General features: G+C 45.8%; 1 protein-coding gene across 1 annotated transcript in view; it reads right to left on the bottom strand.

The window, feature by feature from the left end:
- The window catches only part of Ttd14 (TRPL translocation defect 14), a 104,591-nt gene that overhangs the window by 82,250 nt on the left and 1,160 nt on the right, over positions 1-21,181 (bottom strand). The window contains exon 2 of the mRNA XM_070104235.1: positions 17,481-17,548. Coding sequence (XP_069960336.1) covers positions 17,481-17,548 — 68 coding nt within the window. The remainder of the gene's footprint in view (positions 1-17,480; positions 17,549-21,181) is intronic.

Raw genomic sequence — 21,181 nt, 5'->3', positions numbered from 1 at the left:
GTACTACAGATACCACTGCATCTCTCTGTGTGTATCCCTCTCTCTCTGCACTCACCTAGTTCTGGTTGCAGGCATCCATTCACAGCTCCTGGCCCCGCCTCTTCACTGGTCGCTACTAGGTCACTCTTCCTGCACCTCTTCTTAAAGCTATGTATGGATCCTGCCTCCACTGCATCACTTCCCAGACTATTGCACTTCCTAGCAACTCTGACTGAAGAAATACTTCCTAACATCCCTGTGATTCATTTGTGTCTTCAACTTCCAACTGTGTCCCCTTGTTGCTGTGTCCCATCTCTGGAACATACTGTCTGCCCACATTGTCGATTCCTCTCAGTATTTTATATGTCGTTATCATATCCCCCCCTAACTCTCCTGTCCTCCAGTGTCGTCAGGTCGATATTCCTTAACCTCCCATCGTAGCTCTGAGACTAGTTTTGCTGCAAACCTTTGCACTTTCTCTAGTTTCTTTACATGCTTGGCTAGATGTGGATTCCAAACTGGTGCCGCAAACTCCAATATGGGTCTAAAGTGGAAATATAAAACACACATGCAGTATAATGTGATCCTTTATTGACTACGTTTCGCCCACACAGTGTGGGCGAAACGTAGTCAATAAAGGATCACATTATACTGCATATGTTTATATTTCCATTGTGTCGGTATTTTATACCATTTATTTCCATGGGTCTAAAGTAGTGTGTGTGTGTGTGTGTGTGTGTGTGTGTGTGTGTTTTGTGTGTGGTCTCTATGTGTGTTCTCTGTCTCTATATCTCTCGTGACCCTGACTATCCTAGCAAGAGGGAAGTGGGGGAGGTTAGCGTGTGTGTGGGGAGGGGGGAGAAAGCAATAATCCCCCCACCATCACCTCACTATCTTACCTTGATTATTCTCCACTACCTGCATCAGTCTCCCCCCATCCTATTTCCTCCTCTCCCCCACCTACCACCTCATCACCCCTACCACCCCTCAAGGCAGATGCCTCTCCATAAATTTTATTAATAAAAGGTCGTTAGATTGATTTGTACAATAATCTTTTGTGTTTCAAACCCAGTGTGCATGTGATTCAGCCTGTGTCATGGTGCAGTTAGTGAAGTCTCCCAGCACAGACTGACTTGTGCATGTGATTCAGCCTGTGTCATGGTGTAGTTAGTGAAGTCTCCCAGCACAGACTGACTTGTGCATGTGATTCAGCCTGTGTCATGGTGCAGTTAGTGAAGTCTCCCAGCACAGACTGACTTGTGCATGTGATTCAGCCTGTGTCATGGTGCATGACAGGGAAATGTTGCCACAAGTTCTTACCACAGTGTAACTTATACAGAGTATGGTAGCACAGTGTGGGTGTTCTCACAATGTAACTATCAGTGTATGGTAGTACCAGTAGTGTTGGTTCCCACAACGCAACTATCACAGATTATGGTAGCACCATATACAATCATCGCAAATAAGAAGAACGAAGCTTAAAATATGCCACTGTGATAGAATAAGTGGGATTGTGTTATAGCGAGGCAGTAACTAACCACATACACACAAAACCCAAAATTAGCTTATGTTGCCCTTAATCATGTGGTATGTGGACAATATTATGCTGAAAATAGTTGTTTATATTGGCAAGGTCATGTTGCTTCACCTTGTGACTATATTCCTCTCAACATGGTTATATTTGTATTGGTTTGTAGGTATCAGTACTGAAGTTCGTGTGAACTGAACGTATGTAACACACGATGTTTGATTTAAAGAAAAACACACAAACCATACCACGGGTGGGGGGTTAGAACCCGCGATCAGAGAGTCACAAAACGCCAGATCGACGCGTTAGCCACTGGGTCGGCGTCGGTCTGGAGTTTTGTGGCTGATCGCGGGTTCTAACCCCGCCCGTGGTATGGTTTGTTTGCACTCGTGTCATTATTTCGTGAGTTATAAAGACGTACAATACCGTGTCTGGGACAATACACAAATAACTCGCTCATAGAATAAAACCTGTAAGAACATTTCGCCCAGTCTTGTTGAAGCATTTCTTACACACAACCTATGTGTATCTTAGTTATGGCTTTGTAGATGCCTTCCTTTCTACCATGAAGCCTGGTCTCAGACCGAGCCGCGGGGGCGTTGACCCCCAGAAACCCTCTCCAGGTAAACTCCAGGTACATAGTCAAGTGTTCGAAACTTGCGAACACCCCTGACTTGACCTGATTTCTCTCTCCATGTTTCGCCTTTCCTTCCTTCTATGTGGTTTGTGCATTACGAGTTTTTCCCGGGTTTATGGACCCACTTTTATCTGCAGTGTTCCTATTTCTTTCTCCTTCTTTAATTACTACCAATACTAATACCACTTGAATATTTGAGACACATGTGCAACACTGGGTTATTGTTACTGACGTAACGTCTGGCCTAGAGAGTTTATTCAGGGATACGCAAATAGAGTTACATAGATCATACATAGCAGCATATGTTTAGATGTAATAGTCTATCAACGTATGGTTAATAGACTTTACTTGTTACCTCTGCCACTATTCCGCTAACTACTACTATCACCACTATCTATCATACTACTAGTCGTTCAACTCCTGGCCTCGCGTTCCTGTCGTATATATACACTGGCTCTTCCCTTCTCGCTCCTGTGTCACTAGTTAATAGTCAGCCCGAAATATCGTCAGACGGTTTATTCTCCTATGCGTGAGTTGTCTGTTTTATCCACTAAGGGATTTTGGATTGAAAAGGCTCGAGCCTCCGTTCCCAGATCATGAAACAAACAATATAGTCCGTGAGCGAGGCTCTCTCTCCCGGACTCTCACGCATCCAGTCAAGGATGTAGATATTAAGACGCGGTTTCACTTACAGTATCAGTCGTGATATTTACACAGCTCAGAGTAAACCAAAAATATTCCCCTAACTAAACCTTGTTCCTCATAACTAAAGTGTGATTAACACTTATCAGTATTCAATAATAACTGCCAAGGAGACAAACTCACGAGGTTGATTGATCTGTATATTTCGACCCCTTCTGGGGTCCTCCTAGTCCATACTTGTACTTGTGGTACATCGCTTATATATAAAAATGTGAAAAAATGGCGACATTTTGTCGTATAATAATGTCTATTTCTACCAGTACATGTACAAGGTATACAGACCATAGCTGACATCACTGACATACTACTACATAGAAAACCGCTTGTTATGCTGAACATTTCCCGCAAATTAGGTCAATTTTATCCCAGGATGCGACCCACACTAGTCCATGAACACCCAGGTACCTATTTAACTGCTAGATAAACAGGGTCAGCAGATATAGATGAACACGGACAGCAAGTGTAGGTTAATACGGACAGGTGTCTTAAGGAAACACGTACTGTTGTTTTAGATTTCACGTTAAATGTTGTGTTTTGAGACAGGTGGGAAGAGGCAAGGTTGGAGAGAGAAGGCAGATGGACAAGGTGAGAGAATACTGTAGAGCGAAACGTTGCCACCATAAAATGCTACATTAGTTACACATGTGTTCTTTTACCTAACATTAATATCGATGAATGTCAAGAGGATTGAAATATATAGTGAGTTATTTATATTGTTCCTGTGAACTCCAGACACCACAGCAGTCACCACAGCAGTCACCACAGCAGACACCACAGCAGTCACCACAGCAGTCACCACAGCAGTCACCACAGCAGACACCACAGCAGACACCACAGCAGTCACCACAGACACTTAGCAGCACGACACACCTTCTTTACGGGTCGTAAAATAATGGAAATTAATAAAAATGCGATGATGTGCTCTGAAGCACACCACAAACACAGCTGTGCCCTGAAGCACACCACAAACACAGCTGTGCCCTGAAGCACAACACAAACACAGCTGTACTCTGAAGCACAACACAAACACAGCTGTACTCTGAAGCACACCACAAACACAGCTGTGCCCTGAAGCACAACACAAACACAGCTGTACTCTGAAGCACAACACAAACACAGCTGTACTCTGAAGCACACCACAAACACAGCTGTGCCCTGAAGCACAACACAAACACAGCTGTACTCTGAAGCACAACACAAACACAGCTGTACTCTGAAGCACACCACAAACACAGCTGTGCCCTGAAGCACACCACAAACACAGCTGTGCCCTGAAGCACACCACAAACACAGCTGTACTCTGAAGCACACCACAAACACAGCTGTGCCCTGAAGCACACCACAAACACAGCTGTGCCCTGAAGCACACCACAAACACAGCTGTCCTCTGAAGCACACCACAAACACAGCTGTCCTCTGAAGCACACCACAAACACAGCTGTCCTCTGAAGCACACCACAAACACAGCTGTCCTCTGAAGCACACCACAAACACAGCTGTGCCCTGAAGCACACCACAAACACAGCTGTCCTCTGAAGCACAACACAAACACAGCTGTGTTCTGAAGCACACCACAAACACAGCTGTGCCCTGAAGCACACCACAAACACAGCTGTGCCCTGAAGCACACCACAAACACAGCTGTGCCCTGAAGCACACCACAAACACAGCTGTGTTCTGAAGCACACCACAAACACAGCTGTCCTCTGAAGCACACCACAAACACAGCTGTGCCCTGAAGCACACCACAAACACAGCTGTGTTCTGAAGCACAACACAAACACAGCTGTGCCCTGAAGCACACCACAAACACAGCTGTCCTCTGAAGCACAACACAAACACAGCTGTCCTCTGAAGCACACCACAAACACAGCTGTGTTCTGAAGCACACCACAAACACAGCTGTGCCCTGAAGCACACCACAAACACAGCTGTGCCCTGAAGCACACCACAAACACAGCTGTGTTCTGAAGCACACCACAAACACAGCTGTGCCCTGAAGCACACCACAAACACAGCTGTGTTCTGAAGCACACCACAAACACAGCTGTCCTCTGAAGCACACCACAAACACAGCTGTGCCCTGAAGCACACCACAAACACAGCTGTGTTCTGAAGCACAACACAAACACAGCTGTGTTCTGAAGCACAACACAAACACAGCTGTCCTCTGAAGCACAACACAAACACAGCTGTCCTCTGAAGCACAACACAAACACAGCTGTGTTCTGAAGCACAACACAAACACAGCTGTCCTCTGAAGCACAACACAAACACAGCTGTCCTCTGAAGCACAACACAAACACAGCTGTGTTCTGAAGCACAACACAAACACAGCTGTATTCTGAAGCACAACACAAACACAGCTGTCCTCTGAAGCACAACACAAACACAGCTGTCCTCTGAAGCACAACACAAACACAGCTGTCCTCTGAAGCACAACACAAACACAGCTGTGTTCTGAAGCACAACACAAACACAGCTGTGTTCTGAAGCACAACACAAACACAGCTGTGCCCTGAAGCACAACACAAACACAGCTGTGTTCTGAAGCACAACACAAACACAGCTGTGTTCTGAAGCACAACACAAACACAGCTGTCCTCTGAAGCACAACACAAACACAGCTGTCCTCTGAAGCACAACACAAACACAGCTGTGTTCTGAAGCACAACACAAACACAGCTGTCCTCTGAAGCACAACACAAACACAGCTGTCCTCTGAAGCACAACACAAACACAGCTGTGTTCTGAAGCACAACACAAACACAGCTGTATTCTGAAGCACAACACAAACACAGCTGTCCTCTGAAGCACAACACAAACACAGCTGTCCTCTGAAGCACAACACAAACACAGCTGTCCTCTGAAGCACAACACAAACACAGCTGTGTTCTGAAGCACAACACAAACACAGCTGTGTTCTGAAGCACAACACAAACACAGCTGTGCCCTGAAGCACAACACAAACACAGCTGTGTTCTGAAGCACAACACAAACACAGCTGTGTTCTGAAGCACAACACAAACACAGCTGTGTTCTGAAGCACAACACAAACACAGCTGTGTTCTGAAGCACAACACAAACACAGCTGTCCTCTGAAGCACACCACAAACACAGCTGTGCCCTGAAGCACACCACAAACACAGCTGTGCTTGTGTTATGAACATACGAGAAATTATACCGACGCTTCGGTTCGCCTTGTGTCACTAGACACTAACACAACGAAGGCAGATGTAATGTTCGTCAGGAAACAGGACAAGTGTTTCCTGTTGTTAGGTAAGACACATATGCAACAGTTAGGTATCTTTATTTCGAAACGTTTCGCCTACACAGTAGGCTTCTTCAACTTTTCTGTACTCGACTGAAGAAGCCTACTGTGTAGGCGAAACTTTTCGAAATAAAGATACCTAACTGTTGCATATGTGTCTTACCTAACAACCTGTCGGTATTTTATACCATTTTATGTTCAATCTGTCAGACACTGCAACACAAGGGTATCTTGGTACAGACCTACAATCAACTTCGACAACCTCTACTAGTGAGAACGGCTGGATTTGAGAGGGACCTGACCTCCCAACATCTGAGTTTTTACCTCTCCTAGTGACCTACCTCTTGGCGCTATATTAGGCTCCATCCTGTCACTTCATCTTCATATTGTTTCATACCATGGAACAATGCTCTTCTCCAGACTGAGGGACTGACCACCTCAAAACTTTAAGGGTGATGGACTGATTACATCGTCTTCAAGTATCTCAACTTTTCTGTACTCGACTGAAGAAGCCTACTGTGTAGGCGAAACGTTTCGAAATAAAGATACCTAACTGTTGCATATGTGTCTTACCTAACAACCTGTCGGTATTTTATACCATTTTATGTTCACAAGTGTTTCCTAATGCGGGTCTTATACGATGACCTACAGCTGGAGCTTTTGGTCATCTGACCGAGGCCTTCACCTGGCTTACCCTTCCACCCTTTTAAAAATTATGGTTTATATAACCATAACATATACGAGAGGCGGCCACCACCTCGCAAATCGAGTTGAGCCCTAGCTCCTGGCTCCTGGGGATTCGGTAGTTCCTGTTTCTCAAATATAAGTTTAAATTCTCTCAGAAAAGAACTAGCAAACCATTTGAAGAAAGTAGAGCAGTACAAATAGGAACTAGGAGATCAAATCTCCATACTGAAATGTGTAAGTTCATTATATTTTTAAAATAACAAGGTGATTGCAAGATGTTGCAACTGCTAAAGCTAGGCTATAAGTATCTCTGGCAACACTGCTGCAACTGCTAGACTAACACCAGGCTATAAGTATCTCTGGCAGTATTGTTTATATAGAGGTGCCAATGACATCAAATGCAAAGCATCTGGGCATACACAGTGCCATACACTGGCACACTATATCTTGTAGTGTCCAAACATGCGACCTCTCAGACACTCCAGGCAAACCATACCCCCGGCCGGGATTGAACCCGCGGTCAGAGAGTCTCAAAACTCCAGCCCGTCGCGTTAGCCACTAGACCAGCTAGCCACAATAAGATTCATCCAACTAGGTATATTTCTACACCACAGGAAGGTTAGCACAGGCACCACTGTGACCACAAATGCAAGTTTTTACAGACGAATCTCCAGCTAGCGTGGCCGTGACGAACTCTAGCTCAAGTCTCTTCACTGCCGTCAACATGACTCCTATGGTGTAGAAATATACCTAGTTGGACGAATCTTATTGTGGCTAGCTGGTCTAGTGGCTAACGCGACGGGCTGGAGTTTTGAGACTATGACCGCGGGTTCAATCCCGGCCGGGGTATGGTTTGTTTGCAATCGCGTCATTACGATTTCGTGAGTCATACTCCAGGCAAACTCTACAAGATTTGGCAACATATTCTCTTGTTTATAATGGGATATCTAAAATACTGATAAATGGTTCAGAGAACCGACACGTTGATAAATTAGACACATGTGCAACTCTTGGGTATCTTTGAGGAAACGTTTCGCCACACAGTGGCTTCATCAGCCCATACAAAGGAGAATCTTGAAGAACAGGGGGAGAATGAGGTAATCAGTCCCTCAACCTTGAGTCGATGTGGTCAGTCCATCAATCTTGAATAGAATACAGCATATGTGCGGAGAAGTAGCTTATATACCGTAGGCAGGAGAGGTGCAGCAGTCGTAGGTGGTGTCACATTTGTTCAATGTGGAAGTAGGTCGTGTCCAAGGGTTAGGCAAGTGAAGAATTCCCAAGTATTAAGATCCCAAGAAGTTGCAGTGTCTGACAGGATTGTAGATCACTGGTTCCTGTTCAAGATTCTCCTTTGTATGGACTGATGAAGCCACTGTGTGGCGAAACGTTTCCTCAATAAAGATACCCAAGACATGCACATGTGTCTAATTTATCAACGATATCTGAAATACTGAGACTATCCACATTTTACATCTAAATGAATTAAATAGTTTTAAGAAACTGCAACCAAATACTGATTAATATTTTAGTGGTAATAAGAGTTATATATGCTTTTGAGATTGTATATTAGATATATGAAAAAACCCTACTATATGAACTAATATATTATTGTGATGTAACTATGCCTGGTGGGGTCTGATAGACCCATTGTGACCTCTGTAATCTTGTTATATGCTGCTCTGTTGGTAACAAAATGAGATTGTGGGTACACACGAAAATCACTCGCAACGAAAGCAAAAGACTTGGCAGACGATGCACCATCCCCCCAATGAAAAGCAGGGGTGTCACTAGCACGTTAAGAGACCATACAATAAGTGTCAGGGGCCCGAGACTGTTCAACTGCCTCTTAGCATACATAAGGGGGATTACCAATAGACCCCTGGTTGTCTTCAAGCTGGCACTGGAGAAGCACCTTAAGTCGGTACCTGACCAGCCAGGCTGTGGCTCGTACGTTGGATTACGTGAGGCCAGTAGTAACAGCCTGGTTATTCAGGCTCTGATCAACCATGAGGCCTGGTCACAGACTGGATTGCGGGGGCGTTGACCCCCGAAACTCTCTCCAGGTAAACTCCAGGTAAACTTATACACTAAAAACATCATGGTCAATATACAAATATTTTTGTGTATATACAAGTTGTATATAACATCTTGGCGTATATATACTAATATATACACGTGTATATACACTCCGTTATACAAACATCTCGGTGCACATACACCGAACTTCCAGTTTATTTACGAATTTATAAAAGGTATCAGCAATACAACGCCAAAAAAAAACTTATTCAAACTTTTAACTCATAATAACTATCAAAATTGAACTTTTAACTCATTGTCATCAGAATATAATAATGTCAATAATAATATCAATAATAATAGTAATAACAATAGTAATAATAATAGTAACAACAATAGTAATAATTAAATTTTTTTCGGCTACAAATCACATAAAAACGATATTAAATTTACTCTAATCCCTTCAGATTAAATTCTCAATATATATATATATATATATATATATATATATATATATATATATATATATATATATATATATATATATATATATATATATATATACACACACCTCTCGGTGTATACACATTGTGTTAGCGATATGACTCGCGAAATCGTAATGACACGATTGCAACAAACCATACCACGGGTGGGGATAGAACCCACGATCAGAGAGTCTGGAGTTTTGAGAGACTGATCGCGGGTTCCATACCCTCCCGTGGTATGATTTGTTAGCGATATATATTAATTTCGCTTCAGGGTTTTAACAGGGAATAAGCATTTAGATGGTAGTGTATGGCACTAATCCCTCCAAGAATGTCTGGACCAATCAGCGTGCAGAAACAGCAGAGGTGAGGAGCGTCTTGACCAATCACAGGACAGCAAAACCATAACAAACAAATGTTGCCACTTTGGTTTAAAAGTAAAGTTTCTAAAATTTAAATCGGTTTGTTTTACTTTCGCAGAAGAAAAACCAATGGCTATATAAAGTAAAATAATGATATATTTGTACCAGAAATGTTTATACTAGAAATACAGAATTGAATCATGTACAGAACATGACATATTGGTTTGTTAAAAATGGTACAAAATTAACGACAATAAAGGTGCAACATGAAAGTTAAGACACATGTGCAACATCTGGATATCTTTATTGTAGTAGACGTTTCGCCATCCAGTGGCTTTATCAATACAGATTCTAGGACATAATAGGAAGACAGTAGAACTATATACAAAAGATGAGGTAATCAGTCCCTCGGCCTTGGAGTTAGTGTTCACAGCATCGTGGTGGAGGAGAGTCTGGAGCAAAGGCAAGAAGACTGCTCCAGACTCTCCTCCACCACGATGCTGTGAACACTAACTCCAAGGCCGAGGGACTGATTACCTCATCTTTTGTATATAGTTCTACTGTCTTCCTATTATGTCCTAGAATCTGTATTGATAAAGCCACTGGATGGCGAAACGTCTACTACAATAAAGATATCCAGATGTTGCACATGTGTCTTAACTTTCATATTGTCGGTATTTTATACCTTTCTTGCACAAAGGTGCAACAGTTGGGTATATTTATCAATGAAACGTTTCGCCTACACAGTAGACTTCTCCAGTCAGATACAAATGATGTAATCAGTCCATCAACCTTGGAGAAAAAATATTTGAGGTGGTCAGTCCCTCAGCCTGGAGAAGAGTTCACCTCCATGATCTGGAAGGATAATCGTTCCACATGTGTCTTACTTATTGTTCCAGTGAATTTTTGTTACGGTATACTTAATTTCTGTTATGGTATACTCAATTTCTGTTATGGTATACTCAAGCAAGACTTGTAACATTCTCTCTCCTCGTGCAGCGAGTGTAATCAGCAGTGTGGAAGTTGACATTGACGGTGTTCGTCAGGGAGACACACTTTCATAGATAACTTCAAATCGTTATCCAGATGCGTTTATTTTTAGCCCTCTGATACACATGCGCTTATTTCAGCATAACCCTAGTACAGTTTGACCCTAACGAAAGTAAATATAGGTGTTTATGCAAGGTGTTAGTTGGGAGCAACGTTGTATCTGTTAGGGAGAGTTGTGGTACATAGTTGCACTGAGAGGGGCAGAGTCCCCCTGCAAGTAGGTGATGCATCTGTCTCAGTTATAAACATGACTATTATATCTCTGATGATATGATACAAGTCATGACAACCTTCATGATAACAGGTTATATTTATATATAGTATATAGTGCAAAACTCACGAACAAGCGATATACAGGATACAAAACAACCACGGGGGGAAAATTAAATGATAGCTCTAGGAGTTTCGTGTTGCACTCAAGTCATCAGAAGCTTGCAATGTTGCAGAAAAGAGGAAGTCCAAACAACTACGATCACAGGGGACGTATTTTACGCTCTGTGATCGTATTTGTCCCTATCCACCTCGTCAATTCCTCTCAGTATTTTATATGTCGTTATCATGACCTCGTTATCCCTCCTGTCCTCCAGTGTCGTCAGGTCGATTTCCCTTAACCTCTCCTCATAGGACATACCCCTTAGCTCCGGGACTATTCTTGTTGCAAACCTTTGGACGTTCTATAATTTCTTGACTTTCCTGACTGTCTGGGGGTTCTATACTGGTGCTGCATACTCCAATATGGGCCCTTCACGGGAGGTATTGTTTATAATGGCTTGTGGCAGTTTATTTTGAGAAAGTGTTTCACACGATTGGTTATCTGGGCGACCTTGCTTTTCAAAACCAGGTCAGAGTTGTTTGTGATAAATAGCCAGAGGTTATGACAGTTCTAGACTACTGCTAGGATAGCACTGGATCGAATGCTACAGTTCACATTAACCTAAGTTGCCCGAATTGTTCTATATTATAACCAGGGACTTTCTATATGGTATGTCACTGATGTCAGCTATGGTCTGTATAAGTTGTATTACGTACTTGTAGAGATAAATACTATTATTACGGTATGGCGGTAAAGTTTGTCTCTGTGATTGCTCTAACACCTGGCTACTCCTCCACTATTCTTGCTTTAAGTCTCTTGTTTGTAGTAGTTTCGCAACTGTTTACTAAGCTTTAGCCGTAGTCTCTCATTGTTCCTCGGATGTTCTGATACTGCCAGATCTGCGTCACAGATTGTGACGCAGGTGGCTTGTGACGCAAGATGAAGATTTCACGTCCACAGTGTTCGTGTTGCAATGGCTTACATCTAGTGAACAGTGACGTTAGTTGAAGATTTACCCTCAACAGTAATAATAACGTAGTGGCTTTAGTCAGGTGACGTGTGACGTCAAATGAAGATTTTGTGCCAAGAGTGTTCATGTTATGGCAGTAAGGACATATTACATGCAAGACTCAAAGAGTACTTTTAGCGAACTATATTTAGTCTAAGGACTGACCTATACATTAGTCTAAGGACTGACCTATACATTAGTCTAAGGACTGACCTATACATTAGTCTAAGGACTGACCTATACATTAGTCTAAGGACTGACCTATACAACAGTTGTCTAGTAGAGCACGTTCTAGTCGTGACCAATCATACAACTGTTCCTCTTGCTACTTCCCCACATCTGAACAATAACAAAAGAACATCAAATATTATCTATAATCTTAGAAGTTGCTGGGTAAGCCAGCGCGCGCGCGCACACACACACACACACACACACACACACACACACACACACACACAGCGATCAGTGAAGAGGCGGGGCCAGGAGCTCGGACTCGACCCCCGCAACCTCAACTAGGTGAGAACTAGGTGAGTACACACACACACACACACACACACACACACACACACACACACACACACACACACACACACACACACACACGAGCACAAGTAGCTATGGATCACCACAAGACTGGCCACAGCCCCGGAAGTTGTAATCTAATTCACGTCTGCATAATTCATTACGATTGTAAAGAATAAAGGCACAATACCGTGACTGGAACAATACACAAATAACCCGCACATATGATAGAGGAGCTTACGACGACGTTTCGGTCCGATTGTAACCAGATATATGTAAAAAGTCCATTACCACTTTTGCAGATATCAGAATTTTGCGGACCAGTCCCTGGATCCATTATGTACCTCTGTAATGTTGAGGTACAGTCCCTGGACCCATTATGTACCTCTGTAATGTTGAGGTACAGTCCCTGGGCCCATTATGTACCTCTGTAATGTTGAGGTACAGTCCCTGGACCCATTATGTACCTCTGTAATGTTGAGGTACAGTCCCTGGACCCATTATGTACCTCTGTAATGTTGAGGTACAGTCCCTGGACCCATTATGTACCTCTGTAATGTTGAGGTACAGTCCCTGGACCCATTATGTACCTCTGTAATGTTGAGGTACAGTCCCTGGACCCATTATGTACCTCTGTAATGTTGAGGTACAGTCCCTGGAGCCATTATGTACCTCTGTAATGTTGAGGTACAGTCCCTGGACCCATTATGTACCTCTGTAATGTTGAGGTACAGTCCCTGGACCCATTATGTACCTCTGTAATGTTGAGGTACAGTCCCTGGACCCATTATGTACCTCTGTAATGTTGAGGTACAGTCCCTGGAGCCATTATGTACCTCTATAATGTTGAGGTACAGTCCCTGGACCTATTATGTACCTCTGTAATCTTCCAACTACCGCACACAGGATGGGTATAGGCTGCATAATTAAGATGTTAAATTGACGTTAGACAGCAAATATCACAGGAAAACTAACTGCCATGAAGTATATAAGTAAAGATATGTGTATACAGAATGTAAGCAGAAGTTTGATATCTATCTGTCATTAATGTAGCCGTAAAGTGTATATGAATGGTATATAATACCGACAAGATGAAGAATTAGACACATGTACAACATCTGGGTTATTGTAGACGTTTCGCCCACCAGTGGCTTTATCAATACAAATCCAAGGACACAATGTGAAAACAGTCCCTCAGCAACGGTGTCGACGATCACCGTTGCACATGTGTTTAATTCATCATTAACATAGCTTTACGACAGAGAAGATAAACAACCGTGACAAACACATGAAGGGAGGGTAGCAACGCCCTCTCTGCACAGTTGTCTAACATCCAACTATTAACACTGCAATTAGTCGCATCAGGTGACTTGTGACGTCAACCAAAGACGAATGCAAGGATTTATTATCAACAGAATTTGTTGCAATACCTCGCACCTGGAGGTGATTTAATTCCAGCAATGTGGATGTTGCAATGACTTCTATTGGAGATTTAATATATCCAGGAAGGTCAGAGGTGAGGCAGACACTACCTGCAAGGTATACAAGGTATACAGGTATACAAGGTATACAGGTATACAAGGTATACAAGGTATACAAGGTATACAGGTATACAAGGTATACAGGTATACAAGGTATACAGACCATAGCTGACATCAATGACATACTGTATAAAAAGCCCCTAGTTATGTATAGCATTTCGGACAAATTCAGTCAGTTTTGTCCCAGGATGTGACCCACACCAGTCCACTAACACCCAGGATGTGACCCACACCAGTCCACTAACACCCAGGATGTGACCCACACCAGTCCACTAACACCCAGGATGTGACCCACACCAGTCCACTAACACCCGGGATGTGACCCACACCAGTCCACTAACACCCAGGATGTGACCCACACCAGTCCACTAACACCCAGGATGTGACCCACACCAGTCCACTAACACCCAGGATGTGAACCACACCAGTCCACTAACACCCAGGATGTGACCCACACCAGTCCACTAACACCCAGGATGTGACCCACACCAGTCCACTAACACCCAGGATGTGACCCACACCAGTCCACTAACACCCAGGATGTGACCCACACCAGTCCACTAACACCCAGGATGTGACCCACACCAGTCCACTAACACCCAGGATGTGACCCACACCAGTCCACTAACACCCAGGATGTGACCCACACCAGTCCACTAACACCCAGGATGCGACCCACACCAGTCCACTAACACCCAGGATGTGACCCACACCAGTCCACTAACACCCAGGATGTGACCCACACCAGTCCACTAACACCCAGGATGTGACCCACACCAGTCCACTAACACCCAGGATGTGACCCAGACCAGTCCACTAATACCCAGGATGTGACCCACACCAGTCCACTAACACCCAGGATGCAACCCACACCAGTCCACTAACACCCAGGATGCCACCCACACCAGTCCACTAACACCCAGGATGTGACCCACACCAGTCCACTAACACCCGGGATGTGACCCACACCAGTCCACTAACACCCGGGATGTGACCCACACCAGTCCACTAACACCCAGGATGTGACCCACACCAGTCCACTAACACCCGGGATGTGACCCACACCAGTCCACTAACACCCGGGATGTGACCCACACCAGTCCATTAACACCCGGGATGTGACCCACACCAGTCCACTAACACCCGGGATGTGACCCACACCAGTCCACTAACACCCAGGATGTGACCCACACCAGTCCACTAACACCCAGGATGTGACCCACACCAGTCCAGTAACACCCAGGATGTGACCCACACCAGTCCACTAACACCCAGGATGTGACCCACACCAGTCCACTAACACCCAGGATGTGACCCACACCAGTCCACTAACACCCAGGATGTGGCCCACACCAGTCCACTAACACCCAGGATGTGACCCACACCAGTCCACTAACACCCAGGATGTGACCCACACCAGTCCACTAACACCCAGGATGTGACCCACACCAGTCCACTAACACCCAGGTACCTATTTTACTGCTAGGTGAACATGGACAGCAGGTGTCTTAAGGAAACACGTCCTAGTGTTACCACCCGTACCGGGGATCGAACTACGGACCTCAGTGTGTGAGATGAGTGCGCTACCACTCGAGCTACGGGTTAACTGTGAGTGTTTATCAATCTTCTTATATGACAGCAAATAAAAGGATGTGTTTAAATTATTTTAAATGTTTTTGTTTGTATGATGAGAGGCAGTTGTCATGGCAACAAGGTGGGCAGTGTTGTGTATACACAGAACAGCTGATCCATGCAGCCGTCAGCTGTTTTGTGTGTGTGTGTGTGTGTGTGTGTGTGTGTGTGTGTGTGTGTGTGTGTGTGTGTGTGTACTCTCCTATTTGTGGTTGCAGGGGTCGAGTCATAGCTCCTGGCCCCGCCTGTTCGCTGATTGCTACTAGGTCCCCTCTCTTCCTGCCCCATGAGCTTTATCATACCTCGCCTTAAAACTATGTATGGTTCCCTATGTATGGCGTGAGAGAGAGAGAGAGAGAGAGAGAGAGAGAGAGAGAGAGAGAGAGAGAATTACTAGGTCTTCCTATTAATTCTTTTCCTGGAGTCCTCCTAAGAACAACTATCCTCTGGCTTCCCTACCACCACTACCACCACCCTAATTACCCCTACCACAACCACCATCACTACCACAAGCACCATCACTAGCACAATCACCATTACTACCACAATCACCATCACTAACACAATCACCACTACCATAATCATCACTACCACAACCACCATCACTACCACAATCACCATCACTACCACAATCACCACTACCATAATCACCATCACTACCACAATCATCACTACCACAATCACTTACAAACCGTCTTTGTGACTTTATTAAGTCTTCCGGCCTGACCTGTTCTGTGTGCACGTGCGCGCACACACACACACACACACACACACGCACACACACACACACACACACACACACACACACACACACACACACACACACACACACACACACACACACAGGAGCTGTGACTCGACTCCTGCAACTACAACTAGGTGAGTACACAGACTGGTGATGGGCTCTGGATTCAAGGCTCCCGTTCCTCGAGCCTTCAGGGTTTACCGCACTTACCTCCAAGTCCTGGGATCAAGAGCTCCTCAGTCCTGAGACACCTTCCTAGACGACAACATTGATGACGGCATCTCTTAACGTTGTGGTATATTGGAAGTGAAGGAAGTGAAGGAAGGCAGTGAGGAAGGAAGTGAAGGAAGGAAGTGAAGGAATGAAGTGAAGGAAAGCAGTGAGGAAGTGAAGGGAGGAAGTGAAGGAAGTGAAGGAAGTGAAGGAAAGCAGTGAGGAAGTGAAGGGAGGAAGTGAAGGAAGTGAAGGAAGGCAGTGAGGAAGTGAAGGTGAAAGAAGTGAAGGAAGTGAAGGAAGGCAGTGAGGAAGGAAGTGAAGGAAGGAAGTGAAGGAAGGCAGTGAGGAAGGAAGTGAAGGAAGGAAGTGAAGGAAGGAAGTGAAGGAAGGAAGTGAGGAAGTGAAGGGAGGAAGTGAAGTAAGTAAGTGAAGGAAAGCAGTGAGGAAGTGAAGGGAGGAAGTGAAGGAAGTGAAGGAAGGCAGTGAGGAAGTGAAGGTGAAAGAAGTGAAGGAAGTGAAGGAAGGCAGTGAGGAAGGAAGTGAAGGAAGGCAGTGAGGAAGTGAAGGTGAAAGAAGTGAAGGAAGGCAGTGAGGAAGTGAAGGTGAAAGAAGTGAAGGAAGGAAGTGAAGGAAGGCAGTGAGGAAGGAAGTGAAGGAAGGCAGTGAGGAAGGAAGTGAAGGAAGGAAGGTGGGAAGGAAGGAAGGTGGGAAGGAAGGGAGAAAGGAAGGGACGAAGGAAGTGAAGGAAGGAAGGAAGGAAGGCAGTGTTGCCAGTTACTCACCTTCCAGCCAAGGTTCTCAAAGAAGGTACAAAGTCTTGACTGTCCAGTAGTTTTACCACCACAGGGCCCTGCAACACAAAGTACGGTGTTACTGCAACACTACTGAACCACCACCACGGCCCTGCAACACAAAGTACGGTGTTACTGCAACACTACTGAACCACCACACGGCCCTGCAACACAAAGTATGGTGTTACTGCAACACTACTGAACCACCACACGGCCCTGCAACACAAAGTACGGTGTTAGCAACACTACTGAACCACCACACGGCCCTGCAACACAAAGTACGGTGTTACTGCAACACTACTGAACCACCACACGGCCCTGCAACACAAAGTACGGTGTTACTGCAACACTACTGAACCACCACCACGGCCCTGCAACACAAAGTACGGTGTTACTGCAACACTACTGAACCACCACCACGGCCCTGCAACACAAAGTACGGTGTTACTGCAACACTACTGAACCACCACCACGGCCCTGCAACACAAAGTACGGTGTTACTGCAACACTACTGAACCACCACACGGCCCTGCAACACAAAGTACGGTGTTACTGCAACACTACTGAACCACCACACGGCCCTGCAACACAAAGTACGGTGTTACTGCAACACTACTGAACCACCACACGGCCCTGCAACACAAAGTATGGTGTTACTGCAACACTACTGAACCACCACACGGCCCTGCAACACAAAGTACGGTGTTACTGCAACACTACTGAACCACCACACGGCCCTGCAACACAAAGTATGGTGTTACTGCAACACTACTGAACCACCACACGGCCCTGCAACACAAAGTACGGTGTTAGCAACACTACTGAACCACCACACGGCCCTGCAACACAAAGTACGGTGTTACTGCAACACTACTGAACCACCACACGGCCCTGCTACACAAAGTACGGTGTTACTGCAACACTACTGAACCACCACACGGCCCTGCAACACAAAGTACGGTGTTACTGCAACACTACTGAACCACCACCACGGCCCTGCAACACAAAGTACGGTGTTACTGCAACACTACTGAACCACCACCACGGCCCTGCAACACAAAGTACGGTGTTACTGCAACACTACTGAACCACCACACGGCCCTGCAACACAAAGTACGGTGTTACTGCAACACTACTGAACCACCACACGGCCCTGCAACACAAAGTACGGTGTTACTGCAACACTACTGAACCACCACACGGCCCTGCTACACAAAGTACGGTGTTACTGCAACACTACTGAACCACCACACGGCCCTGCAACACAAAGTACGGTGTTACTGCAACACTACTGAACCACCACACGGCCCTGCAACACAAAGTACGGTGTTACTGCAACACTACTGAACCACCACACGGCCCTGCAACACAAAGTACGGTGTTACTGCAACACTACTGAACCACCACACGGCCCTGCAACACAAAGTACGGTGTTACTGCAACACTACTGAACCACCACACGGCCCTGCAACACAAAGTACGGTGTTACTGCAACACTACTGAACCACCACACGGCCCTGCAACACAAAGTATGGTGTTACTGCAACACTACTGAACCACCACACGGCCCTGCAACACAAAGTACGGTGTTAGCAACACTACTGAACCACCACACGGCCCTGCAACACAAAGTACGGTGTTACTGCAACACTACTGAACCACCACACGGCCCTGCTACACAAAGTACGGTGTTACTGCAACACTACTGAACCACCACACGGCCCTGCAACACAAAGTACGGTGTTACTGCAACACTACTGAACCACCACCACGGCCCTGCAACACAAAGTACGGTGTTACTGCAACACTACTGAACCACCACCACGGCCCTGCAACACAAAGTACGGTGTTACTGCAACACTACTGAACCACCACACGGCCCTGCAACACAAAGTACGGTGTTACTGCAACACTACTGAACCACCACACGGCCCTGCAACACAAAGTACGGTGTTACTGCAACACTACTGAACCACCACACGGCCCTGCTACACAAAGTACGGTGTTACTGCAACACTACTGAACCACCACACGGCCCTGCAACACAAAGTACGGTGTTACTGCAACACTACTGAACCACCACACGGCCCTGCAACACAAAGTACGGTGTTACTGCAACACTACTGAACCACCACACGGCCCTGCAACACAAAGTACGGTGTTAGAAACACTACTGAACCACCACACGGCCCTGCAACACAAAGTACGGTGTTAGCAACACTACTGAACCACCACACGGCCCTGCAACACAAAGTACGGTGTTAGCAACACTACTGAACCACCACACGGCCCTGCAACACAAAGTACGGTGTTAGCAACACTACTGAACCACCACACGGCCCTGCAACACAAAGTACGGTGTTACTGCAACACTACTGAACCACCACACGGCCCTGCAACACAAAGTACGGTGTTACTGCAACACTACTGAACCACCACACGGCCCTGCAACACAAAGTAGGGTGTTACTGCAACACTACTGAACCACCACCACGGCCCTGCAACACAAAGTACGGTGTTACTGCAACACTACTGAACCACCACACGGCCCTGCAACACAAAGTACGGTGTTACTGCAACACTACTGAACCACCACACGGCCCTGCAACACAAAGTACGGTGTTACTGCAACACTACTGAACCACCACACGGCCCTGCAACACAAAGTACGGTGTTAGCAACACTACTGAACCACCACACGGCCCTGCAACACAAAGTACGGTGTTAGCAACACTACTGAACCACCACACGGCCCTGCAACACAAAGTACGGTGTTAGCAACACTACTGAACCACCACACGGCCCTGCAACACAAAGTACGGTGTTAGCAACACTACTGAACCACCACACGGCCCTGCAACACAAAGTACGGTGTTAGCAACACTACTGAACCACACGGCCCTGCAACACAAAGTACGGTGTTAGCAACACTACTGAACCACCACACGGCCCTGCAACACAAAGTACGGTGTTAGCAACACTACTGAACCACCACACAGCCCTGCAACACAAAGTACGGTGTTACTGCAACACTACTGAACCACCACCACGGCCCTGCAACACAAAGTACGGTGTTAGCAACACTACTGAACCACCACCACGGCCCTGCAACACAAAGTACGGTGTTAGCAACACTACTGAACCACCACACGGCCCTGCAACACAAAGTACGGTGTTACTGCAACACTACTGAACCACCACCACGGCCCTGCAACACAAAGTACGGTGTTACTGCAACACTACTGAACCACCACACGGCCCTGCAACACAAAGTACGGTGTTACTGCAACACTACTGAACCACCACCACGGCCCTGCAACACAAAGTACGGTGTTACTGCAACACTACTGAACCACCACCACGGCCCTGCAACACAAAGTACGGTGTTACTGCAACACTACTGAACCACCACCACGGCCCTGCAACACAAAGTACGGTGTTACTGCAACACTACTGAACCACCACCACGGCCCTGCAACACAAAGTACGGTGTTACTGCAACACTACCGAACCACCACACGGCCCTGCAACACAAAGTACGGTGTTAGCAACACTACTGAACCACCACACGGCCCTGCAACACAAAGTACGGTGTTAGAAACACTACTGAACCACCACACGGCCCTGCAACACAAAGTACGGTGTTAGCAACACTACTGAACCACCACACGGCCCTGCAACACAAAGTACGG

Source organism: Cherax quadricarinatus, chromosome 89, assembly GCF_038502225.1.
Source record: "Cherax quadricarinatus isolate ZL_2023a chromosome 89, ASM3850222v1, whole genome shotgun sequence".
NCBI lineage: Eukaryota > Metazoa > Arthropoda > Malacostraca > Decapoda > Parastacidae > Cherax > Cherax quadricarinatus.
This window is presented reverse-complemented; position numbering and strand designations above follow the sequence as displayed.